Source organism: Palaemon carinicauda, chromosome 38, assembly GCF_036898095.1.
Source record: "Palaemon carinicauda isolate YSFRI2023 chromosome 38, ASM3689809v2, whole genome shotgun sequence".
In the NCBI taxonomy this organism is placed as follows: Eukaryota; Metazoa; Arthropoda; class Malacostraca; order Decapoda; family Palaemonidae; genus Palaemon; species Palaemon carinicauda.
This window is the reverse complement of record NC_090762.1, coordinates 60,729,027-60,756,465: the sequence shown is the minus strand read 5'-3', so window position 1 is coordinate 60,756,465 and position 27,439 is coordinate 60,729,027. Positions and strand designations below refer to the sequence as shown.

The following is a 27,439-nucleotide window of genomic DNA, read 5'->3' as shown; positions in this document are numbered from 1 at the left end:
AGGTTTCCTTTAAGACAACTATAAGCTTCTGCCTATTTATTTGAACTATCAGGACCTTGTTGCCTCAGTTACGGAGGCTTCAACCTCTCCTCCTGCTCCCTCTGAGGGTGAAAGGCCCAAGGATTTGGAGTTAAGGGAGAGTTCCTCCATTCTTGTGAATTTTAATTTCTGGCTTTGGGAAAGGAAGGACAGTAAGACCCTTCCTAAAAACTGCTGCTCGATGTCTGAGTGGCCAGCTCAAAGGAAAGGTGTGCCAGTTTCCATGTCCGTCTCCGTAAGACTGAACCACAGTGGCCTTCCTCCGAGGGCTAATTTTTCTGCTAGGAAGACAGTTGATGAGAGTGATTCTCGGAGGAGGAAGAACTTTTCGATGATGGCTCGGAACATTTTGATGGCATGCTGCCTGGATCTGCCAGCCCCTAAGATCTCTCTCTAGGAGCAAAAAGATTCTGACCATGTCTTTCTTGAGGTTCTTTCGTGTATTCAGAAAATCAAAACCCTGGGAGAGCCAGATCATGTTCCAGTTGAAGGCAAGGACACTGTCCTAGACCTCATCTACAACACTGCTAGACCTACAAAGACTAGGGTAGTCTTGCCATGGTCAATGGTGGTCAAGAGTGCCGATAAGAGGGCTTGAGCCAAGGTGATGGGAGCATCACAGTCCCTCAGATCTGTGAACTCGTCTCGGTTACTCCCTCTGATGTATGTACGTCAGAGGAAGTCCTACGAGATCGTGGATGATGAATCTCCTCCACTCCCTCTAAATCCGGCCATTCTGGCTTTGACCCAAAATATTGTATGTTCTTGGACAAACTCACTGCTTTGCTGGTGGCTTTCTGTGTGGCGGATGCCACAACGTGGAACTGGTTGCGGGGTGGTCTTTGCAAGCCGTTTCATGGTTAGATTACTTGTTGGGATCTGTGGGTTACCTCTTTAAGAACGAGGATTTCTCCATGGACCAGAGGAAGGTGACAATGTCAGCCTGCCTTCTCTCGGGTGTCACGACGATGAAGTTCTTGACCCATAACATCGTTAACCAGAGGATCAAATGGATTTTGAGGCAACGACATGCCGTAGTCTCAACATTCCAGAGGCAAGTGCCTAGGAGAGAAAATATGAAGCTTCACAAGTTCACAGTGGAGGGCCCCTCCCTTTTCAATATAGAGGATATCGAGGCAGTTGCAGACAGACGGAGGAAGGCGAGTCAGGACTCCCTCCTCCATAGGGCAATGACTTCTCGCCCATACTACTCATCACCATAGCCACAGCGATTGTGCCTGATTAAGCGCCAGGGACATAAGAAGGGCTCACAATCTTTTAAACAGGCAGCTTCAAAGAAGCAAGGTCCTAAGCAGCCCTTTCAATCTAAGGGCTCTACGAGAGGTAGAGGAGTGAAAGGAAGGAAACTTGGCCGTTCCATGTTCCCACTACCAGTCCACTGGTGGGGGGATGCCTACAGAGCAGGTGGCAGAGGTGGATGCTCCACGTGGCCGAGTCTTGGTCGGTCACCATCCTCAGAATGGGATACCATGTCCTGATCACTTTCTCTCTCCCTCCTCTTATTACATCCAGCAATGTCAAATTCCCATGTGAGGGGATCCGTGAAGGAACAGGCCCTTCGGGCCGAAGTCTGGACTATGTTGGAAAAAGACGCTCTCCCAGAGGTCCTAGACGATTTCCCAGGCTTCTACAGTCATCTCTTTCATGTAGAAATGGCATCTGGAGGCTGGAGATCTGTCATAGACCTCTCATCCTTGAACAAGTTTGTCCAACAAACCTTGTTGAAGATGGAGATGGCCCAGTCGGTCAAACTCTCTGTTAGACCGGAAGACTTCATGATAACTTTGGATCTCAAAGACACGTACTTCCAGATCTCCATTCATCCATCGTCAATGAAGTACCTAAGATTCTCCCTAAGCGGAAAGATATATTAGTTCAAGGTGCTGTGTTTCGGCCTGTCCACAGGATCTCATGTGTTCACATGGGTTTTTTCTCTAATGTTCACCTGGGTTCACATGAACAGCATTTGTCTCCTTTGATATCTAGACTATTGGCTGATCCTTGCAGACTCAAGGGAGACCCCTTTTTCTTCATCGGGACAGATTTCTAGCATTTTGCCAAGATCTGGGGATCATGGTAAATTTTGAGAAGTCCTCACTGCAACCTTCACAGGAACTGGTATATCTAGGAATAAAGATTGATACCAAACTAGACAAAGTCTTTCCGTTCAAAGAAAGGATAGAGAAGATGAAACAGGTGAGCTCAGGCCTCTCTGCCAGCACAATAGGGGCAAAGGCTGCTGAGGCACATGACCTCCTTAGAGGTCACTTTTGAATTCGCTCTCTGCAGTGACAGCTGAAGATGTTCTAGTCTCAGCACTTAAACCCTTCAAACACCATGGGTCCGAAAGGGTCAGAGCAATAGAGAGACCCGAGTTGGTGGGTGTTGGACACCAACCTGCTCAGGGAAGTAGACCTCTTTCTTTTCCCAAGAGGAATGTTCTAGTAGACAATCTGAGCAAGACTCGTATACAGCAATGCCTCACAACACAAAAATAATTCGTTCTGGAGTGGCTTTCGTAAAGTGATTTTTTCGTGTTGTTAGTTCCATTTCACATGCAAATTGCCTAATTCGTTCCAAACAATACAAAACACCACATTAAATCTCATAATAAAGCTACAGTATAACCACAATGAAATACTGTACAGCCTAGTATGTTTGAATCATTCAATATACCTAAATTAAATGTTAATACCTGTAAATTAATTAGTAATTACAACATAATGTAATAATGATAAGAAAATAATACAATACATACAGAACAAAATATACAGTTCCATGTGTCCTATACTATTATAGCTACCCCTATTATAGACTACAGCTACACTTTCTGTTGTCTGAACCCATTTTCTTCAACTCTGTGATGGGTGACTATTTTATTCTGGGCCTGGCTGGCAAATCTATTTTCTTAAAATGAAACATTTTTCGTAAAGTGAGTCATAAAAATATTCGCATCTCGTTTCGCAGCTTGAAAATTTCAAAAGCAGAGTCTTTCGTGAAGAGAGGTATGACTGTAGTTGGGTCCGAGTGGTCTTTAAAAACATCACATAGCCAACAAAATCTTGAATTTGTGGGGTTCGTCAATGATCGACCTGTTCACAACGTCTCTCAACCGGAAGCTTCCGATGTACTGCTCTCCAGCACCAGATCACCAGGAAGCTTCCCATGTACTGCTCTTTAGCACCAGATCCCCAGGCAGTCTGGCAAGACGCCGTCCAACACCAGTTGGACAACATAGACGTCTATGCGCCCCCCCCCTTCTGTTTAGTAAGGAGGCTACTAAACAAGGTATGGGAATCGCAAGACTTCTCGATAACCCTAATAACTCTGATATGGCAACATGCAGAATGGTTCTCGGACCTTCTTCAAATGCTCACAGAGGCACCGAGTGAGCTCCTTTCACTTCTTGATATACTCAGACAACCAAACTTGAAGATCATCCACCAAGCAGTAGCTTCGTTACAACTTCACGCCTGAAGGTTAGCCAACAACTCCTCACAGTGCAAGGCTTTTTGCAACAGGTTGCATGGAGGATGGCAGGATACCTCCCTAAGTTGTGTTCTGCTGTATACCAGGCGAATTGGTCCGTCTTTTTTGTGGTTGGTGTCATGGAAGGGGTATCGCTCCTCTCCATGCCATTATCCAAATGATAGCAATTTTGTTGTAGTAGGTAGAAAAAGCTTTGCTCAGTCTCGGCAGTAAAAGGCTACCATTTAGCCTCAATCCTTGCCTTTAGATAGAATGGAGTTAAAATTTCTTCCTTGTTGGAATTGTCTCTCCCCATGCAGAGTTTCGAGTGCCCCTGCCCTCGGTCGGAAGTTTGGCCTTCTCCATGGAATGTACTTCGCGTACTACAATCTCTGAGAGGAGCGCCTTACGAACTGCTTAATCAGTCATCAGACCATAACTTGACCTTAAAGATGGTTTTCCTTTTAGCTCTGTCCTCTGCAAAGAGAGTCATCGAGCTACATGGTTTGTTCTACGATGTCATCCATTTAAGGGGATGTGGTCAAGTGACACACAGCTTGACCCTGAGTTTGTGATTGTAGTGGATCCTAGATTCTGGCCTTTCTGGATTGAGTGTCTTCTGTAACAAATGATCCAGATCTACTATTACTCTGCCATGTGAGAGCGCTTAAGAAATATCTGCAAGGAACCACCATAGCTCGTCCACAGGTCAAGAGACTTCATTAGCACGGGAAGAGTTAATAGGACTCGCCAAAAGCTCGATCTCTTCCAGGATCAGGGAGGTGATCAAATGAGCCTTACAAACAGATCCCACTCCTGACCTGAGACCCAGAGCTCACAACGTTAGAGATGTTAGCACATCCCAGGCGTTCAAAAAGAACTTTTCCGTGATGTAGGTATTGCCAGTGGATGTGTGGAAATTTCAAACTATGTTCACAGCCCACTACCTACAAGACATAACCCACAAGAACCTATATACCTTGTCAATGGGTCCTTTGGTGGCTGCACAAAACGTGGTCACGAACACCTCAGCTCTCTTGTAGGACAGGTAGCAGTTGGTTGAGAGCAAATGTTACCCCATAGTAATCCTAGAATGAATGGGTGAATGACTGACCTCTTCATCTTTCATTCTCCCCTGTCTTTGGGTTTGAGCATCAGAAAACACTGCAAGCTGACCTCTAGCTGCAGATGTGTACCTTTGTCCTTTGTGTAACTTGACATATGTGAATATATTTGACTGATTTCCTTGCAAGGTGGAATCAGGCAATGTGAAGGTTAAGTGTGGAGTTTAGCTCCAATATTATGCTTACCTGGTCATCACAATGCTTAGTTCTAACACCTTCGTACCAATTGCCCAGGTTGTTAACTCTCTCTCCCAAAAGTTAGCAAGGCGACAGGGTGCCTCTAAACAGCTTGTGGGAAGCACAGAGTAGTACCCTGAGACAGTTACCAGCTAGTTAGTATTGGGACTTCCACCCACCTAAGAGTGAGTCTCCTCTGTAAAGAGCGGAATGGTTTGTATATAGCGCTGGAACAAATGACAAATTTGGAAATAATTTGTATTTTTCCCAACTATATGAACCTGGAGCTCTTTTTACACTAATTATGCCATCACCTATTCCCAAAGAAGTCCTGCCAGCAATTGCAGTGACATTAAGTTACTAGTGGCAGGTCTACCGCCGCTCCCCTCCGCTAACTGGCAGTGGGTAGTTACACCTTGCTTAAAATTCTTACAGCTAGTTTCAGCTGTTGCTGAAATATATCTCAATTCCACAGTAAAGAGCTCCAGGTTTATAAAGTTAGGAAAAATACAAATTATTTCTAAATTTGTCATATTTTGTAGGTAAGAAAAGTAGTAACTTTTTTCTATGATAGAGGTAGAGTCAGCACTCAATCCATTTTCTTGATGGTAGTGTGTAAACTTGCATACCAGTGAAGGCTTGCAGCTAAATGTTAGGGTTTACTATTCGACTGGGATAAGAGAAAATAACTATTATGGTGAAAAAAATAGTGTTGAATTAATTCTTATCCCATCCTCCCCTTTAAGTTAAGGTTTCGCTTATGAGCACAAATCTCAAAAAGTCATAATGCAGGATAGATTCTGTATAATTGATGTGATTTCATATCTTTGGGCCTCTTACAAGTCCACCCGCTGTTGGTAGCCCCAGTGTAACTCCTTGTAATTCCACTTCTTCCCAACTCATTTTTCTTTTGAAAGAATGAATAACAGTACAACTCTCAAGTCAGTATCAAAATAATTAGTTTTAGTTTAAAAGTTATGTGGAATTAAATTAAACAAAAGGAAGAAACTGATATAGTAAATTGAAAGGACTAATTATTTCCCCTGGACTTTTACAGGAAGGTGAATTCAATTGGGATGAGCAACTGCAAGGTGTTGTGCTCGGATCCTTCTTCTATGGGTATGCATCATCGTGTTTCATTGGGGGGATACTTACGGATTACTTTGGTGGGCGCTTAATGTTTGGCGTCAGTATAATGGGGTTGTCGCTGTTAAGCGTGCTGTCTCCAATATCAGCTCGTACATCTGTTGAGCTCTTTATTGCCAACAAAGTTATTTCTGGTATGTTACAGGTAAGATCATATTTTTGGAGTTAAATCTTTTAGAAATAATTGAGAGTTGGGTTAATGACGTTGTTGAGAACTATTGTGGTTTCTGTGTATGATTATTTGAAAATAATCTCTCTTTGAGTAGAAATAATTATCTTTTCTCTCTGTTCTAAAGGTAAGGTAGGATATTGAATATTTCTGTCTCCTCAAACAGGGCCCAATGTATCCCTCATTCCACTCCTTGATGGCATCCAGGATCCCTTTGCACCTCAGGGCTAAATACAATTCTATATGCCTTACAGGTAAGAAATTTGTTTTGGGAGAGAGAGATTTTCAGTTGTGTAATGTAAAAGCAAATTAGGGATTCAGGTCAGAAAACTGTTTCCTATATTTCAAGAAAAGGATGAGTGGAAGTCTATGGATTACAAACAATTAGCCTGTATAGTAATAATTTAAGTAGGTAGATTAAGACTGAATTCTTTGTGAACACAAAAAAACTTCTTTCAACCTTTTAGTTTTTGGATATAAACATTTCAGGCCTACATTCTTTATTAAATATAGAGCTTAATCTCAATAGTTTAAAGATAAAACCCTTGCTGTTAACTTTGGTGATACTGTATATTGTACCGTGACAAAAATTATCCTTCATGTTTTCATCTGTCTTACATTATCTCACATATTCAGATTAAGATGTTTCCAAATACACAATCAACTGTCCTTTTGTTTCTACATACAAACCGTTCGCTCATTACTATGGATATGTATTTTCAGTACAGCTAGAGATGTCAACGACCCTTTGCTAGTTAGCGGAGATAGACCACTCACACTGCTCACACACTCACGGGGTGCATTACGTCACATATGTGTTTGACTCAGTAGTGTGAAGACATTCTGTCTCGCCCTCCCATTTACCTTAATAATTTTACCTGGCTGTAAACTAACTCTATTATATCTCTCTTACAGGTGTAACTGGCTTGCTTAGGATTGCAACAGTTTGGGTTTGTCCAGGCATTGGTGATCGGCCTTACCGCACATTATGTCTGCGGAGACAGATCCTCACCACCTTTGCCCTGTGTGCAGATGACACTCCTGCATGCAAGCTTCTCCTTGTGACAAGTATCGGGAGTGGCCATCCTCCTAGTGGAAGTGATACGGTAAGCGATGGAAGGACAAGTCTAAAAGGTATTCTTCTCTCTCGGGGTCTTCTTCAAGGTCAAAGAAGTCCTGTCTTTTTTTCTCTAGCTCCTCGTATCCTCCCTGCTGACTCTACTCGTTCGCCCTCCTCTGGTGAGCAATCTACCAAGAGCAATGTCCATTTAACCCCCAGACAACCCTCAGGCTGGGAGGACTCCGTTGTTTCTCCTAGAGAAGCAGTGGCGCCTGCCACCCATGGGGAGTCTAGCTGTCTTGATGCCTTGCATTTTTTGTGGCCTTCCTTGTAGTGTGCTGGTTTCCCCACAAAGGAACAGCTTTTATAAGTACTGAAACTTGGAGCACTGCAGGAGCACACAGCTGCCTCCACAGGGTTTGGTTATGACCTCCCTCAAGCCTCTTGAATGAACTTCCTTCCAGTAGGTCTCATGCTCCAAGCTAATGCTTCCTCTTCAGCTCCACTCCTGTCAGAGGAGCTGCACGCAGGTTCTCCTCGGAGTTCCAGCTATGCTCGCGATCCCCCTGAGGTGAGCGAGCAAGCTGAACTTGTTCACCCTGCTGATCCTTCTCAGCACACTGAGTCCGCTTGGCATGCTGAGCACACTCGGCAGGAGAAACCTTGTGAGGTTGGTTGCCCCTCTTGCCAGCATAAGAGGGCTTCCTCTCTGGAGTGGTCACCCCCCGTTGAGTTCCTTATAGGCGGGTATGTGACTCGTCATTGCCTCGCTCTAGCTCTTGGGAGTACCATGGTGATTGTGGCAGCTTACTCCCCGTAGTTGCAGCCCCGTTCATTGTACCTCCAAGGCACAACGAGTCTCTATGATTCTCGCAGGCTTTAGATCCTCCTGGGTCTTACCTTGCATGCGCTCCTCTTCTGAGGCAGTGTTGGTTAGTTCTGATATTCGCGGGCATAGACACACATTCACAGACAAACCAACTTTGCCTTGCTCAATTCTTTCCAAGTGTGCGCACCCTGCCTTTGTCATGCACAAGACTACTCTCCAACCTCCTGCAAGTTCTCTTGAGAGTGTTCATGAGCTTGTTTGCGATGCTTTGGCTTTCTAACGAGTAGCACCTTCCTTCAGAGCTGAGACTTACACCCCAGTGTGTGCTTGCCAGTCTCGTCTATGCTAGCCTAGCAAGCCAGTTCTTGCTCCTGAAGGAGGTCTACTTGCTTCTCCAGCTGTGCGCAGTAGTGTACACATGTCCAACTTCACTTTATTATCATCATTATTAATTGCTAAGCTACAACCCTAGTTGGAAAAGCAGGATGCTATAAGCCCAGGGGCCCCAACAGGGAAAATAGCCCTGTGAGGAAAGGAAACAAGGAAAAATAAAATATTTTAAGAAGAGTAACAACATTGAAATAAATATTTCCTGTTTAAACTATGAAAACTTTAACAAAACAAGAGAAAGAGAAATTAGATAGAAGAGGTAGTAGGTTGGTCAGGGCACCAGCCACCCGTTGAGATACTACCACTAGAGATTTATGGGGTCTTTTGACTGGCCAGATAGTACTACATTGGATCCTTCTCTATAGTTACGGTTCATTTTCCCTTTGCCTATACACTCACTCACCGAATAGTGTGGCCTATTCTTTACATACTTTCCTCTGTCCTCATACACCTGACAACACTGAAATTACCAAACAATTCTTCTTACTGCACTGTAATTGTTCAGTGGCCACTTTCCTCTTTGTAAGGGTAGAAGAGACTCTTTAGCTATGGTAAGCAGCTCTAATAGGAGAAAGACACTCCAAAATCAAACCATTGTTCTCTAATCTTGGGTATTGCCATAGCCTCTGTACCATGGTCTTCCAAAGTCTTGGGTTAGAGTTCTCCTGCTTGAGGGTACACTCGGGCACACTGTTCTATCTTATATCTTATTTCTCTTCCTTTTGTTTTGTTAAAGTTTTTATAGTTTATAAAGTGATATTTATTTTAATGTTGCTCTTCTTAAAATATTTTATTTTTCCTTGTTCCCTTTCCTCACTGAGCTATTTTCCCTGTTGGAGCTCCTGGGCTTATAGCATCCTGCTTTTCCAACTACGGTTGTAGCTTAGCAAGTAATAATAATAATAATAATAATAATAATAATAATAATAATAATAATAATAATAATAGTGTGCCCTAGTGTACCCTCAAGCAAGAGAACTCTAACCCAAGAGACAGTGTAAGACCATGGTACAGAGGCTATGGCACTACCCAAGACTAGCGAACAAGGATTTGATTTTGGAGTGTCCTTCTCCTAGAAGAGCTGCTTACCATAGCTAAAGAGTCTCTTCTACCCTTACCAAAAGGACTGAACAATTACAGTGCAGTAGTTAACCCCTTGGGTGAAGAAAAATTGTTTGATAATCTCAGTGTTGTCAGGTGTATGAGGACAGAGGGGAATCTGTAAAGAATAGACCAGACTATTCGGTGTATGTGTAGGCAAAGGGAAAGTGAACCGTAACCAGAGAGAAGGATCCAGTATAGTACTGTCTGGCCAGTCAAAGGACCCCATAATTCTCTTGCACCAAGAGAAGTAGGTTGGCCAGGGCACCAGCCACCCTTTGAGATACTACTGCTAGAGAATTATTGGGTCCTTTGACTGGCCAAAGATTACCACTTTGGATTCCTTTCTTTAGTTATGGCTCATTTTTCATTTGCCTACACATACACTGAATAGTCTGGCCTATTCTTTGCACATTCTCCTCTGTCCTCATACACCTGACAACACTGAGATTATCTAACAATTCTTCTTTGCTCAATGGATTAACTACTGCACTGTAATTATTCTATTCAGTGACTGCTTTCCTCTTGGTAAGGGTAGAAGAGAGACTTTAGCTATGGTAAGCAGCTCTTATAGGGGAAAGGCACTCCAAAATTAAACCATTGTTCTCTAGTCTTGGGTAGTGTCATAACCTCTGTATCATGGTCTTCCACTGTCTTGGAGTAGAGTTCTCTTGCTTGAGGGTACACTTGGGTACTCTGTATTATCTTACTTCTCTTCCTCTTGTTTTTTTAAAGTTTTTATAGTTTATATATGAAAGACGTACATGTTTTAATTTTATTACTGTTCTTTAAGAAATTTTAATTCATTATTTCTCTTGTAACTTATTTATTTCCTTATTCCCTTTCCTCACTGGGCAGTTTTTCCCTGTTGGAGCCCTTAGCTTATAGCACCTTCTTCTCCTTGTAACGTTGTAGCTTAGCTATTAATAACATTAATAATGATGATAATAGATATCAATGTGCGCATGAACTCTGCTAGCCAAGACCGCTTGTGGCAGTCCCTTCATTTGTAAAGGATGCACCATGGTTTGCAGAGCTTGTTAAGGCTGTCAAGTAGGCTGTCACCGTCCCTGCTCGAGCCTGATCATCAGGGGAGGAATTTCAATCTGTTCAAATCTGCTTCGTGGTTTTAGGAGCACTTGCAAGTTCCAGTCCACCTTTGTACCCTAGGCGTAGGAGCACTGCTCCTAAGCATGCTCTTCCTCCACCCTCAGAATCTCCTTTGACTGTTCATCAATTGTTTTGATGACAGCAGTATCTTGATGTTAAGGGTGGTCACACCAAGCCTAATCTCCCATTAGAAAAACTAGGCATTGTCTCGGTTCAAGTGACGAAAAGACGAAGGAGACAAAGGCAGATGCCTTCCTGGGGATACCTTTCACCAGAGGGCAAGCAGGGGTTCAAGGTTGCCTAGGAAGCTCTAGTGTATGAACAACTACCGACTGTCGGCGGTTAAGTTCTTGACTGCCAAACCATCTGGTTCACCCCCGGAGCCAATGGCTGCTTCCATGGTCCCTACTCAGGCTTCACAGCTGGCGGTGGCTCCTCGGAAAGAGACTACTAGTGTAATCACTTCATTTGTAGGTAAGCCCCAGGAGCGGAAGGATACGAGAACCCCTCCAAAGAACTTGGCTTCGAAAGTGCTTGAGGCTCCAGGGTTCTCTAGATTCGCTACCTGTCTCGTCGTTGCCTACAACGCAGGACTTCCCCTCTAAGCCGTTTGTCCCTGTTGGAACTATCATTGACAAACCTAACCTATCCCAGGCTCCTATGGGTGTGTGTCTGAAGTTAGAGGAATCAAAAGACAAATTTTCTGCTCACTTGGGTGACACGCTGCCTCAATAAGGTAGCCCAATAGTGTCCACCAACAATCAGAGAGTCTGACCATTCCTTTATTCAGGTGTTTAGCTGCACAAGGAAAATCAATGGATTGGGTGATCTATCATACTTACCTCCAGAGGGGAAGGATATGGTCCTTCATCTCTTCTGCCAGCCCCCCTGAACTGCAAAGACCAGGTTTGAGTTGCCCTGGACTAGAATGATGAAAGGTGCCAGGAAGAAGGTCATCTCCAAAGTCGCTGGGGTTAGTAACACTCTCAGGGTAAGTAACTCTTCGTGGTTACTTGCGCTGTGTTTAGTGAAGAAAATACTACGAAGTACTCCACAACGACCCCTTGTCTTTTCTTTTAGACTCAGTGGTCTCGGCATTGACATACAACTTGTCCTTAGACAATTTAGTGACACAGTAAATGATGTTCTCAGCTGCAGAAGCTACGAACCTGGAGCTTGTTGCAAAGGCCTCTTTGCAAACCGCTTCATGGATCGACTGCTGGTCCAGCTCAGTTGGCTATCTGATTGCCAATGAGGATTTGGCTGATGCGGTCAAAAAGAGAGCTATGAACACCTTGCTTTCTGGGGTAAGACCTGTTGAGTTTCTTGCTTACAACATAGTTAACCAGTGGATGAAATGGATCATGAAACGGCAAGACTCCAAAATTTCAAGGTTCAACAGGTAGCTATAGAAGAGAAAAGTGCTCAAGCTACGTAACTCATCAATAGAGGGTCCTTCCTTGTTTAACTCGGAAAACATTGATGCAGTTACGGAGAGCTGAAGGAAGACAAGTCACGACACCCTCCTCCACAGGGCGGTAACATCTCGCCCACACTTTTCGACACCATCTGCTCTAAGGGTGTCCCCCGTCCACAGACAGGTTCATAGAAGAGTGTTGAACATTTTGAGGTAGTCCAATGCGAAGAAGCAAGCCCCTAAACAGCCCTTTCCTGGTAAAGGCATCAGGGACAGAGGAAGTAGAGGGGGAACATGTGACTTCTCCCGCTAGGTGTGGCATTTCTCCTGCTCATCCACCGGTGGAAGGATGCTTGGTGCGCAGATGGCAGAGATAGATTTTTTGGGGTCGAACATTGGAGGATTTCAATCCTTTGTGAGCGTGGTACCATTTCCCATTCACACTCTCTCCCTCCTTTGACACGATATCCAGTGATGTCCTATTCATTTGTAAAGGGATCAGCAAAGGACCTTGCCCTTCAGGGGAAGCCCAGACCTTGTTGGAGAAGGGCATTCTTCAAGAAGTCCTCTACTCTTCCCCAGGCTTCTACAGTTGACTCTTTCTTGTAGGGAAGGCCTCTGGAGGCTGGAGACCAGTCATCGACCTATATACTCTGAATGAGTTTCTCTATCAGACTCCGTTTAAGATGGAGATGGCAGATCGGTCAGACAGGCTATCAGACCAAAGGGCTTATGATCACACTGGATCTCAAAGACGCATACTTCCAGATCTCAATCCATCCTGCATCCAGTTTCAGGTACTATGTTTCGGCCTGTCCACAGCACCTCAGGTGCTCATGAGAGTGTTCACCTTAGTCTCAACCTGGGCCCATGCCAGCAGCATTCATCTTCTTTGATATCTGGACGATTGGTTGATTCTTGCTGACTCCGGTGATGACCCTTCTCCTACACTGAGACAGGCTTCTTTGCTTTTTGTCACAATCGGGGGATCATTATAAATTTCAAAGTCTTCCTTCCAACCTGCACAGAAACTGGTATACCTCGCGATACAAATAGACACCCGAAAAGGCAGAGTTTTTCTGCCCCCAAGCAGAATAGAGAGGCTCAAGGAATTGACACAACCCTTCCTCTCGCAAGACTCGCTTCGAGCTCACCAGTGGCTGCGCCTGTTGAGCCACCTGACATCCCCTAAGCATCTGGTACTCAACAGTCGCCTTCGCATTTGGTCTCTCCAGTGGTAACTGAAGACCTTTTGGTCCCAGCATTGGGACCCACTGGACCTTCGGGTACAGGTATGGCCAGAACAGAAAAGGGGCTCGAGTTGGTGGGTAGCAGATACCAGTCTCTTCAAGGTAGATCTTTCCTCTCCCCTGGATATGATGCTCTTCACAGATGTGTGTAAAGAAGGGTTGGGGACTCGCATGTTGCAATACAAAGCCTCCGGGCTATAGTTAAAATCCGATTGGCGGTGCCATATAAACCTCCTGGAAATAAGGGTAGCCTTCCTGGCTCTCAAACACTTTCAACAGCTCCTTTCAGGTCACTCCGTAGTGTTGATGAGCAACGAAATGACGGTAGAGGCGTATCTAAACAAACGAGGTACTTTTTCAGAACCACTCTGCCAACTAGCAGTAGGAATACAGTACTCTAAATGGACGGAAGACAATTCTCCCTGTTATCTTGATTTATGGGTAAAAAGAACGTTCTGGCGAACGAACTGAATAGGAAGGCTCGGATAGCTGGCTCCGAATAGTTTTTACATCCTCGACTAGCCAACAAAGTCCTGACTTTGTGGGTTTCACCGATAATCGTCTTGTTCGTGATATCTCTCAACCGGAAGCTTCTAGTGTACTATACTGCTTGTCAGTATCAGATTCCCAGGCATCCCTACAAGATGCCTTCCAACATCTGTATGACAACTTGGACACCTACATGTTCCCACCCTTCTGTCTGTTGAGGAGACTCCTCAACAAAGTGAGGGCATGGCAAGACCTTTCAAAGACCCTAATACTAAAAGCTTCGATTTGGCAGCAAGCAGAATGATATTCAGACCTTATACTTTTGCTCACAGAGGTACTGAGGGAGTTGTCTCCCTACACGACATGCTTCAGCAGCCATATACAAAGAGACAGTAATCCCTCATCTATCACTGATAATTGGTTCCAGGTCACACCTCGATAGGTGAAAATCTGAAAGGTTGCGACACCTTATTTATTTTATTATTTACTTATACAGTGATACCTCTACATACGATCTTAATTCGTTCCAGAAACTACTTCGTATGTTAAAACGATCATATGTTGGAGCAAATATTCCCATAAGAATACATGGTAATTGATTTAATTCGTTCCTCAGCCTAAAAACCCATAATAAATCCTTAATAAATGGCTACACATAATTACACAATACATTACTGTAATACAATGCCTGTATAATAAATACATATTACAAACCAAAAAAAAGAATAATAATAATAATGAAATAATAAATAAAAAACGGGTTGTAATGTAACACTTTACCTTAGCGACAGGCTAACGCAGGTGTAGGGACTTCTACGCAGGAGGAGACGGAAGATCAGCGAGGAGGTAGGGATGGTGACTTTGTACGATAACGTGTACGTGTACACTAACTTACACTACTACGTGAACTTTAACTTAACTTAGCTTATTTTTTTTTTCATTTTTATAATTTTATATTTTCAATATTTAACTTAGCCGGTGATTATATAGCTGCAACTCTGTTGCTCGACAGACAACTCTACGGAAAAACTCGCCAGCGATCGCTACACAGGTTGCGGGTGTGCCCAACAGCGCCATCTGTCGACCAGATACCCAGCTCTCAATGTAAACAAAGACTCAATTTTCTCTCTGTCGAGGTGTCGACAAGACGTACTTTACTCGCTGTTGCTAAACTGGAGTTTTTCACATCTATTTGGTGAAGTACTATATTCTAGTTTTGAGCTTTCGCTATGCAGGTGTTTTATCTTCATCTTAAATCTTGAACTCGTTTTGGATAGATTTAATTATGGTGACAAAGAGAGTATGGACTTTCTTTCACTTTTAAATGGCCGACCCTTCCCTTAGACGGAAGTGTGTTTAGGCTTTTAGTAATTATCTTATCACGTTATAGATTTTCCTCTATATATTTTATATCTCTCCGCCTTTATTAGGCCTGTTCGATTAACTTTCCATTTATTATAAACATATAAAAATAAATTTTAATGTTTTGTTTATATGCGACCTTTCCTGAGAGTAGGCGGTCCTAACTTGGAAACCGAAGTTAATCAACGTTGAGCCCTTTATATCGTAATTAGCTTTTAAAGAGCTAAGGATTTAAAACTTTTTAAATGTAATATTTTATGAAAGAATTTCTTTGATAGTCTTCGTACTGTTTTCAAAGATGAACTAACGTTTAGTTTATTTATGCTACGCAGTTGTTGACGTTCAGGACGTTCAACATGCGCTCTATCGTTACGATAGAGAGAGAGTGTATCACGGTTTCACTTTGCAGTAAGAGTAAATCGATTCTGACGTTTTGTTCATTCTTTCTTAGCTTAAATGTTTTAAATTCTATTTTAAAGGAACTTTTTATTTGAAAAACCTTTCAGTTTTTTCCTTTTAGTCAAATAACATGTTTTTTTGACGATATATAATTGGGCTCTTCTCTTAGGTGCGAAATCAAGAGAGAAAGAGAGAGAGAGATAGAGACGGAGGGAGAGAGAGGAGAGAAAACGTTCCGTTCAAGCGGGTAACGTTGTTCTCGAGTTACTCTCGTCCCTAGTCGCTGTACGGGGAGGAAGGATAAAACGTTTTTAGTTTTTTATTCTCGTCCCCAGGCTATGTGCGGTGAGAGATTGAAAACGTAGTTTATATGAACTAGTGTTTAGTCTCTTTCCCAGCCACTGATTTTTTTTATCTTAAAATATGTTTTCTGTTTTTTGCTGGTATTAATGAGCTTGCATTATACGACTGATTTCGCAATTACTACCTTTTAATGAAGGGTAGAATTGCGTGTTTCAGGTAGAAATCAGTAAAAGTTTCGATTTCAGTGAAATAAGTGCAAAACAGAAAATCGAAGTGATAAAGTGATATGCGCAAAGTGTTACAGTGTTGCGTCCGAGGGTTCGTCTGTTCGTGCCTGTCGTTCACCTAGTCCGGGACCTCTTGCATGCTCCCAAGCCCAGGGGAGAAGTAATGTCAAACGACTTATGGGTTCGAGAGGCCTTGATCAACGAACAGACGTTTTCCCTCTATGGTATCGGGTGTATCTTACCAAGATCTCCCCTACCATAAGACGAGAGAGACGTTGTTTCTCCTCGTCATCCGAAGGCTTTTCGCATAAGAAACCTGTCACAAGGTTTCGAAGCCCTTAAGCGAAAGTCAGTCCTTTCAGGACAGGTCCAGCGTCCTGGTTACAACCATTAGGACAGCTCTGACCCTATACAGTCATCGGATAACTGCTCGCCGCCTAACAAAAGATTAACACAGACTCCGAGAGTCTTTTTTTGTTGGCAAAGTGTTGCGGTCACAGACGTTACCCTCGTCTCTTACCACAACCATTTCCGTTGATCCTTAATGGGTTGTATGGCAAGACATGCAGTATATGCTTGCCTCCCTTATGGAAGACTATTCTGCCGATTAGTCCGTTGAGTCTAGCCGTTTATCTCATCGATATCCTGGCTTTCAGCCAACCTAACGTTCCTTTGTGCTTACTGTTGACGTTGGCGTAGCTTAGTCACGTCAGTCAGGTTGTTTAGAATCACACTCGATGCGGTCTCGTGTGGTTTTTCAGCCGCATTTGGACGTTAGGCCACTTGCTGATGCTCCTGTTGACGTTCAAGACGTTCACTAACAATCGGAGTTGACTTGTTTTGACGCTGTGCGTCAACCTCCGCATTCTAGAGTTGTTTTGACTGCTCAGTCTAGGCAGTCAAAGCAGTCTCGAGTGGACGCTGTGCGTCCTCACGCACCTGTTGTGGTTGACAGTTCAGTTGTTGACAGTTCACAGACTGTCAAGCAGTTACATGACGTTGCGTTCTGGTCCGCTACTAATGCACCAGTGAGTGTGGACTCTGCTTGTAAAGCATTGCCACCACGGTAGGTCTCTCCCTTGCTTGAGACTCAGCTTTTATCGGACAAGGTTCCTGTAGATGAGGAAGTTGCTGTTCCCCCTCCTACTGATATTCCCTTGAGGACTCTGTCAGATGGAGAGGAGCCTAAAGCTGCTTAGCCCCCTATGGACTTTAATTAAATCATGATGATTTTTTTAAGGATCTTTGTCCGGATCTTTTTGTAACTGCTGCTCCTCGTTCGCCTAAACGTCAGAGCTTACACTAGGCCTAGCTACTTCAAAGCCGTTGTTTTTAAGCTAGTGCTCTCTCGCTCTCCTAGAGAGCTTTACGTTGGCTAGGCGACTGGTTTTTCACCAGGAGGAGTTTGGGGGATACAGCCTTTGCTTTCCCTTCTTTTAAACTGGTTTATAGAGCGAGAGTCTGATATGACACGAGAGAAGTTCTCGGCTTGGGAGTTCTTGCCTCTGCCCAGATAGACTTCTCAATTCTCGTAGACTCTCCCTGGCGCCTGGCCAGGAGACGCTCCAAGTTTTTTACAGGTCAACTTCACAGCTGTTTTCGAGCCTTTGAAGTTTTGCTGTACAATTATGTCATGCATAACAAGGCTTTCAGGGATGGTAAGCGGTACCGCCTCAGTCGCTAACCCCGTCTGTTGCCGCACCTGCTCCCGTAGACCCTAAATGGGCTTTGCTGCAAGACATGCAGTCCAAGCTTGCGTCCTTGATAGAGGACTTTAATGCGGAGAAGGTTGCTACCGAACCTTCTGGCCAACAACCTTCCAACCGGTCGGTTGTGCGCCCTGTTGACGCTGAGGTAACCTACTCGCGTCTGCCAGTTGAGGTGGTTCCTCCACCGATGCGACCCAGTGTGGGTTGCCAGCCGCACGTTGACGTTAAGCGACGCTCGGAGGTGGTTGTTGACGTTCAGGACGTTCAACAACCAGCAGAGGTGACTTGTTTTGACGCAGTGCGTCGACCTCAGCAACCCGGTAGGGTGTTGACTGCACAACCCAGACGGTCTAGACAGTCTCGGGTTGACGCTGTGCTTCCTCGCGCACCCATGGTTGTTGACAGTTCACAGACTGTGCAGCAGTTCCATGATGTTGCGTCCGGCTCCGTCACGCATGCACCAGTGCGACCGGACTCAGCGAGCCAGACGTTGCCCACTCCGTTGCCGTTTCCTCATCAGTTTTCGGATGAGGAACCCTCTGATGAGGACGTTGCTGAACAACAAGACGATCAGCCCCCAGAATAGATCAAGCCCTGCTATCCATCCAGAAGATGCTGAAGAAGGAATGCTGCTCAGTCAGGCTGTGGATGAGTCTGGTAGGGACGCTGTCATCCGTGGAACAATTTGTGTCACTAGGAAGACTACACCTCCGTCCTCTTCAATACCATCTAGCTTTTCACTGGAAAAAGGACAAGACGCTAGAAGCGGTCTCGATCCCGGTTTCCGAAAAGATAAAGTCTTGTCTGACTTGGTGGAAGGACAATATCAACCTAAGAGAGGGTCTTCCCCTGGCTGTTCAGACTCCCAACCACGTTCTCTTCTCGGACGCATCGGACGTGGGCTGGGGCGCGACACTAGACGGTCGGGAATGCTCAGGACTGTGGAACTCGAGTCAGAGGAGCATGCATATCAACTGCAAGGAGCTGTTGGCAGTACATCTGGCCTTGAAAAGCTTCAAGTCTCTCCTTCGAGGCAAAGTGGTGGAAGTTAACTCGGACATCACCACGGCCTTGGCGTACATCTCCAAACAAGGAGGTACCCACTCACTGACGTTGTACGAGATCGCAAGGGACCTGCTCATCTGGTCAAAAGGTCAAGACATCTCCCTAGTAACGAGGTTCATCCAAGGCGACTTGAACGTCATAGCAGATTGTCTCAGTGGGAAAGGGCAAGTAATTCCAACCGAATGGACCCTCCACAAGGATGTGTGCAAGAGACTTTGGGCCACTTGGGGTAAAACCATCCATAGATCTCTTTGCAACCTCGCTGACCAAGAGGCTTCCAATCTATTGCTCTCCAGTCCCGGACCCAGCAGCAATACATATAGATGCTTTCCTCCTAGATTGGTCACATCTGGATCTCTACGCATTCCCACCGTTCAAGATTGTCAACAAGGTACTGCAGAAGTTCGCCTCTCACGAAGGGACAAGGTTGACGTTAGTTGCTTCCCTCTGGCCCGCGAGAGACTGGTTCACCGAGATACTTCGATGGTTAGTAGACGTTCCCAGTAGTCTTCCTCTAAGGGTAGACCTTCTACGTCAGCCACACGTAAAGAAGGTACTCCAAAGCCTCCACGCTCTTCGTCTGACTGCCTTCAGACTATCGAAAGACTCTCGAGAGCTAGAGGCTTTTCGAAGGAAGCAGCCAGTGCGATTGCTAGAGCAAGGAGAGCGTCTTCCATTAGAGTCTACCAATCGAAGTGGGAAGTCTTCCGAGACTGGTGCAAGTCAGTTTCTGTATCCTCGACCAGTACCTCTGTAGCTCAAATAGCTGTTTTTCTCTTATGCCTGAGAAAAGGACGATCCCTTTCAGCTCCCACTATCAAGGGCTACAGAAGCATGTTGGCATCGGTCTTCCGGCATAGAGGCTTAGATCTTTCCAAACATAAAGATCTGCAAGACCTCCTTAAGTCTTTTGAGACCACCAAGGAGCGTCGTTTGGCTACCCCTGGATGGAATTTAGACGTGGTACTAAGATTCTTCATGTCAGACAGGTTGGAGCCGTTACAATCAGCCTCCCTGAAAGATCTCACTCTTAAGACTTTTCCTGGTATGCTTAGCCTCGGCTAAAAGAGTCAGTGAGATTCATGCCTTCAGCAAGAACATCGGATTTTCGTCAGAAAAAGCCACTTGTTCGCTACAACTTGATTTTCTAGCCAAAAATGAGCTGCCTTCTCGGCCTTGGCCTAAATCTTTCGATATCCCCAGCTTATCGGAGATCGTAGGCAATGAACTAGAAAGAGTCTTATGCCCTGTTAGAGCTCTTAAGTTCTATTTAAAGCGTACTAAACCTTTACAAGGCCAATCTGAAGCTTTATGGTGTTCAGTTAAGAAACCATCCTTGCCTATGTCAAAGAATGCTTGGTCAGACTTTATCAGATTGTTAATACGAGAAGCTCATTCACATCTGAGTGAGGAAGACCGAACTTTGCTTAAGGTGAAGACGCACGAAGTTAGAGCTGCAACAACTTCCGTGGCCTTTAAGCAAAATATATCTCTGCAAAGTATAATGGACGCAACCTATTGGAGAAGCAAGTCAGTGTTCGCGTCATTTTACTTGAAAGATGTCCAGTCTCTTTACAAGAACTGCTACACACTGGGACCATTCGTAGCAGCGAGTGCTGTAGTGGGTGAGGGCTCAACCACTACAATTCCCTAATTCCTTATCCTTTTAATCTGTCTCTTGAAATGTTGTTTTTTTATGGGTTGTCCGGAAGGCTAAGAAGCCTTTCGCATCCTGGTTGATTTGGCGGGTGGTCAAAGTCATTTCTTGAGAGCGCCTAGATTAGGGGTTTGATGAGGTCCTGTTGTATGGGTTGCAACCCTTGATACTTCAGATCCTAGGGGTCGATCAGCATCCTAAGAGGATCGCGAGGCTCCGTAAGGAAGACGTACTTAAAAGGCAGAGTAATTGTTCAAGTCGACTTCCTTACCAGGTACCTATTTATTTTGTTTTTGTTATTTTGATAACTTCTAAAATGAAATAAAAAACTCTTAGCTCATAAAAGTGTAAACATATATTACTGGTCTCTACCCACCATCCTGGGTGTGAATCAGCTATATAATCACCGGCTAAGTTAAATATTGAAAAATGTTATTTTGATTATAAAATAAATTTTTGAATATACTGTACTTACCCGGTGATTATAAATTAAATGACCCTCCCTTCCTCCCCAATAGAGACGCAGTGGGACGAGGAGAAAATTGAGTCTTTGTTTACATTGAGAGCTGGGTATCTGGTCGACAGATGGCGCTGTTGGGCACACCCGCAACCTGTGTAGCGATCGCTGGCGAGTTTTTCCGTAGAGTTGTCTGTCGAGCAACAGAGTTGCAGCTATATAATCACCGGGTAAGTATATTCAAAAATTTATTTTATAATCAAAATAACATTTTTTTTTTTACATTTTTCTTTTCTTATTTTTAATTTTCATCACTTTCACTCGATTCGGTCTTCCTTTTCTTTGCTTCACTTTCTTTCTTTTCATCACGATCACTAGACAGTTTTAGTAGAGATTTTTTAAAGAAACTATCGAGTGAAAGTTGCTTTGTACGGCTTTTAAGGATTTTTCTAAAATGCGTTAAGCAAACATCATCGAACTGCGCAACAACACGGCAAACCTGAAGTTTCTGTGGGTGATGCTTGTCGATGAAATCAACAACGTGTTGATGATATGCCAACATCTGTTTTATTTCCGCCGTACCTAAGATTTTGCCTACCTCCTCGATCTCCTCCGACTCACTCAACTGCGCTTGGAACTCATCATGCTGCATGGCTTGCAGCTCCTTGAGTTCCTCAGTGGTGAGCTCTTCGTGATGCTCATCGACGAGTTCGGTGATGTCATCTTCATCCACCTCCAGACCCATGGACTTGCCGAGGGATACAATCTCTTCGACGTCTTCCTCGGCGGCAAGCACAGGTTCATTCTCGGGGCCAAAACCTTCAAAATCTCTGGGAGCAACAGCATCAGGCCAAAGCTTCTTCCAAGCGGAATTCAGGGTCCGACAAGTTACTCCCTCCCAAGCCTGATCAGTTATCTTTAAGCAGTGCACGATATTGAAGTGGCTCCTCCAAAATTCACGCAAAGTTAAGTTGGTGCTTTGCGTGACATTAAAGCACTGCTTAAATAAGTGCTTGGTGTACAGCTTCTTAAAATTAGAGATGACTTGCTGGTCCATGGGCTGGAGGATAGGGGTGGTATTCGGTGGAAGATACAACACCTTGATGAATTTGTATTCGTCGATGATAGCATCTTCGAGTCTGGGGGGGGTGAGCGGGTGCATTGTCCAAACAAAGCAAGCACTTCAAAGGCAAATTCCTTTCCTGAAGATACTTCTTGACAGCAGGGTCGAAAACTACGTTTACCCATTCCACAAAGATATGCCTAGTAACCCAAGCCTTAGAATTAGAACGCCATAGAACATGTAGCAGGTCTTTATTAATTCTATGTGCTTTAAATGCCTTAGGGTTTTCGGAATGGTAAACTAACAGAGGCTAAATTTTGCAGTCCCCGCTGGCGTTGGCACAAAGCGCAAGAGTCAACCGATCCTTCATTGGCTTATGTCCAGGCATTTTCTTCTCTTCGGCGGTAATGTACGTTCAACTAGGCATCTTTTTCCAAAACAGACCGGTTTCATCACAGTTGAAAACCTGCTGCTCTACGTAACCTTCCTCCGCCATGATGCTTTCGAACTTTTTAACAAAGTCTTTAGCAGTCTTAGTGTCCGAACTCGAAGCTTCTCCATGGCGAACAACTGAATGAATCCCGGTCCGTTTCCTAAATTTCTCGAACCAACCTCGAGATGCCTTGAATTCCTCCGTCGTAGGATCGGCTGAACTCTCCTCGCGTCACCGCGTTTCCGTGATCGTATCGCCAACAATCTCCTTGTCTTTGATCCATATTAACAAAAGTCGTTCCATCTCTTCAAGGGTAGGGCTACGACGTTTAGAAATAATCGTGATCCCCTTCGAAGGTTTCACTGATTTAATGGCTGACTTCTGTTTTATGGTCGTCGAGATCGTCGACATATTCCAGCCATATTGTTTAGCCAGATCGCTAACACGTACACCTCGCTCATGCTTTTCTATGATTTCCAGCTTTAATTCTAATGAAAGCATAGACTTCCTCTTTTTCTCACCACTGCTACTACTTCCTGAACCGAAACTAAGCTTTTTAGGACCCATGATTACGGAACACAGAAAACAAAACGTAAAAAGGCAAGATAAAAAACTGTTAAAACTGAGCGAATAGAGGACAAGCACACGATGCGCACGCGATGAGAGGACTGATCAAGGTGACGCTTGATTGGCGTCCCTCCGATGTGCTGCCGTCTAGTGGCGTCAACAACAAACTACGCTGCACGCTTTCGAGAAAATTCCACGGGTAAGCGTATTGTTTACGTCGTATGTTGGAGCAACACTTCGTATGTTGAGACAGAAATTTGGTCGAATTTTACTTCGTATGTTGGAAAATTCATATGTTGGGACAATCGTATGTAGAGGTTCCACTGGACTCTAAACCTTTATAAACCTCACCCACACTAATATTAAACCACCTTCGATCTGTATTATCTTTTCTCACACTCTTACATAGCATTAAACAGAAAAACTTCCATATTTATGAATATTTTCTTTGTGCACAGTATATGACATAAAAAAGTATATAAGCAGTTACAGTAAACATTATTAGAAGTTTAATTATAAACAGATAAAACCGTTTTAATTTTATATTCTATCTCTCTCTCTCTCTCTCTAGTGAATATTGTAGTTTACAGACCCCCAAATACTAAGGAGTTTGACATAATAATAGAAAAAATAGATGATATATGTAGAAACCATAAAGACTGGAATATGCTCCTATCCGGAGATTTTAACTTTCCGTTCGTGGATTGGAAAGAACGGATAGAAGAAAGTGGTTGTATGTATACATATGAAAAAGAGAGTAATAGTAGCGCAGAAGATAAGAGGCAATTTGAAAAGCTTCAAGATATGCTATTAGAACATAATATGCAACAAATAAACCACATTCCAACAAGAAAGGAAAATGTCCTAGATCTAGTATTTGTGAATGAGGTGAATTATGTTAAAGAAATAATCGTGTGTAACACGGGAATTTCAGACCACAATGTCATAGAATTGATAGTCCATTCCAAGGCAAGTGATCGCAGAATTAATAAAAGCACAAAACTTTGGGAAGGATGTGGAAAATATAATTTTTATAGTAAGAATATAAAATGGTCAGAAATAAATGAAGAACTGAATAAAGAATGGAAAAATGTATTTGTAAGTGATAATATACAGGTAAATGCGGACATACTGTACAAAATACTGGAGAAAATTGTTGAAAAATATGTACCGAAAAAAAAACAATAAACAGAAGACATGCATACCAAGAGACAGAAGGATCTTATTTCAGAAAATTAGAAAGGGGAAGAAAAATCTTGCAAAAGAAAAAAATGTGCAGAAAATGATGGAAATAAAATGTAAGATAGAAAATGCAGAACAAAAGATTATACAGTCGAAAGAAAATGAAAAAAGGTACTTAGAAGAAAGGACACTTCAAAATATAAGAAAAACCACAAAGTACTTTACTCCTATGCAAAAAAGATGAATAAAGGGAGATTAGAAATAGGCCCACTAAGAATTGAAGGACAGCTAACAAATGAAAAAAAGGAAATATGCAACATATCAGCAGAAAAATATAAGAATGAGTTCACACCAAGAATTGCGAATGAGAATAATGAAACAGAAATGAGAGAAGAAAATGTTGTATATCTAACGGATATAGATATTAATGAAGCAGATAATGTCAAGGCTATAAACGAAATTAAAAATGGATCGGCAGCCGGAATAGATGGAGTTCCAGCGATTTTGTTAAAAAAAACTGCAAACACTATCGCAATACTGCTAAGACAAAGTGTAGATATGAGCGAGATATATGTTAAATATAAATTAGCCTATATAACCCCTATCTTCAAAAGTGGATCAAGACTAGAGGCAAGCAATTATAGACCTGTTAGTCTAACATCACATATTATGAAAGTGTATGAGAGAGTAATAAAAAAGAAAATAATGAATCATTTGGTTAAAAATAATTTGTTTAATATAGGTCAACACGGTTTTGTGCCTGGAAAATGTACACAGACCCAACTGATAGCAAACTATGAAAACATATACAAAAATATGGTAAATGAAAAAGACACAGATGTGATCTCTCTAGATTTTGCAAAAGCCTTTGACAAGGTAGACCATAATATATTAGAGAAAAAAATGTGAAAGCATAACATTGTGGGAAAGATAGGAAAATGGGTAAAAGAATTCCTGCAAAACAGAAAACAGATAGTGGTTGCAAATGACGAGAAATCAGATGAAGCTCAGGTAATATCTGGCGTGCCACAAGGTACGGTATTAGCTGCACTACAGTTTGTTATTATGATCTCAGACATAGACTGTGATGTTGAAAATTCTGTAGTGAGAAGTTTTGCTGATGACACAAGAATAAGTAGAGAAATTACTTGTGATGAAGATAAGAACTCACTACAAAGAGATCTAAACAAAATATATGAATGGGCGGAGATAAATTGGATGGTATTTAACTCCGATAAATTTGAATCAATAAATTATGGAAACAGAGAAGGAATGGTATATGCATACAAGGGACCTAATAACTAGACAATCACAAACAAAGAAGCAATTAAAGACCTTGGTGTAATGTTAAATAGGAATATGTTATGCAACGACCAAATAGCAACACTGTTGGCTATATGTAAAGCAAAAATGGGAATGTTATTCAGACACTTTAAAACAAGAAAAGCTGAACACATGATTATGCTTTACAAAACTTATGGACGTAGTACACTCGAGTACTGCAATGTGATATGGTACCCACACTACCAAAAGGATATTGCGCAAATAGAGAGTGTACAAAAGTCCTATACTGCTAGAATAGAAAAAGTTAAGGACCTTGACTACTGGGAAAGACTGCAATTTTTAAAACTATACAGTCTAGAAAGGAGAAGAGAACGCTACATGATAATACAAGCATGGAAGCAAATAGAAGGAATTACTGAAAACATCATGCAGCTAAAAATATCAGAAAGAGCAAGCCGAGGTAGATTAGTAGTGCCAAAAAATATACCAGGTAAACTAAGGAAGGCGCACAGGACATTAATCCACTACGCACCAGCATCGATAATGCAGCCACTATTTAATGTGCTGCCAGCTCATCTAAGAAACATATCAGAAGTGAGCGTAGATGTGTTTAAGAATAAGCTCGATAAATACCTAAGATGCATCCCAGACTGGAAGATGCAAAATACACCGGAAGATGCATTAGCAACTCTCTGGTGGATATACGAGGTGCCTCACACTGAGAGACCTGGGGGAACCCAAACATAAAATAAGGCAATAAGGTAAGGCTCTCTCTCTCTCTCTCTCTCTCTCTCTCTCTCTCTCTCTCTCTCTCTCTCTCTCTCTCTCTCTCTCTCTCTCTCTCTCTCTCGTAACCATTAGAAAACAAGTAAAAAGCATTAGCTCATTAAGAGACTGAGGGTGTTATTATTATTATTATTATTATTATTACTTGCTAAGCTACTACCCTAGTTGGAAAAGCATGTTACTACAGTGGAACCTCTACATACGATTGCCCTTACATACGATTGTTCCAACATCCTAAGTAAAATTCAATCAAATTTTTGTCTCGACACCCGAAGTCATGCTCCAACATCCGATGTAGATCATATGCGTAGAATTTTCTCGAAGCATCGCTCGTAGTTTCTTGTTTACGCCGGTAGACGGCAGCACGTCGGAGGGACGCCATTGAGCGTCGCGTCGGTCAGTTTTCTGTTCTCGTGCGCATCGTGTGATTGTCCTCTGTTTGGTCCGTTATTAACAGCGCTTATCTTCCTTTTCTCACGTTTCATTTTTTATTTTACGTATGATTATAGGTCCTAAGAAGCTTAGTTTTGTTACAGGTATTAATAGTGGTGAGAAAAGGAAGAAGGCAATGGTTTCATTAGAACTGAAGCAAGAAATTATAGAAAAATGTGCGCGTGGTATGCGTGTGAGTGATTTGGCTAAACAATATGCCGGAATATGTCTACGATTTCGACGATCATCAACCAGAAGGCAGCCATTAAAGCAGTCAAACCATCGAAGGGGATCACCATTATTTTAAAATGTCGCATCCCTACCCTGGAAGAGATGGAACGCCTTTTGTTGATATGGATAAAGGACAAAGAGATTGTTCGCAATACGATCACTGAAACGATCATTTGTGAGTAGGCCAGCGCTATCTATTGTGACTTGAAGGCGGCGGGCTCTGGGGGTGACACGGGGGAGAGTTCAACCGATCCTGCGACCGAGGAATTCAAGGTGTCTCGCGATTGGTTCGAGAAATTTAAGAGACGGACTGGGATTCATTCAGTTGTTCAGCACGGAGAGGGTTCAAGTTAGGACACCAAGGCTGCTAAGGATTTTATTAAGAAGTCCTATGTTGATGAACTCGACCAAGAGGAAAGCGATTTAGACGGCTAGCTGAAGCTTTCAGTGTGTGATATTTCCCCAGTGAGCCCTAAGACTCCTCTATCTAAG

General features: G+C 43.1%; 1 protein-coding gene across 4 annotated transcripts in view; it reads left to right on the top strand.

The window, feature by feature from the left end:
* The window catches only part of LOC137630662 (putative inorganic phosphate cotransporter), a 254,167-nt gene that overhangs the window by 53,928 nt on the left and 172,800 nt on the right, over positions 1–27,439 (top strand). For all 4 annotated transcript variants that reach the window (XM_068362275.1, XM_068362276.1, XM_068362278.1 and 1 more), the window contains 2 exons: positions 5,887–6,120; positions 6,311–6,398. In XM_068362275.1, the coding sequence (XP_068218376.1) occupies positions 5,887–6,120; positions 6,311–6,398 (322 nt within the window). The remainder of the gene's footprint in view (positions 1–5,886; positions 6,121–6,310; positions 6,399–27,439) is intronic.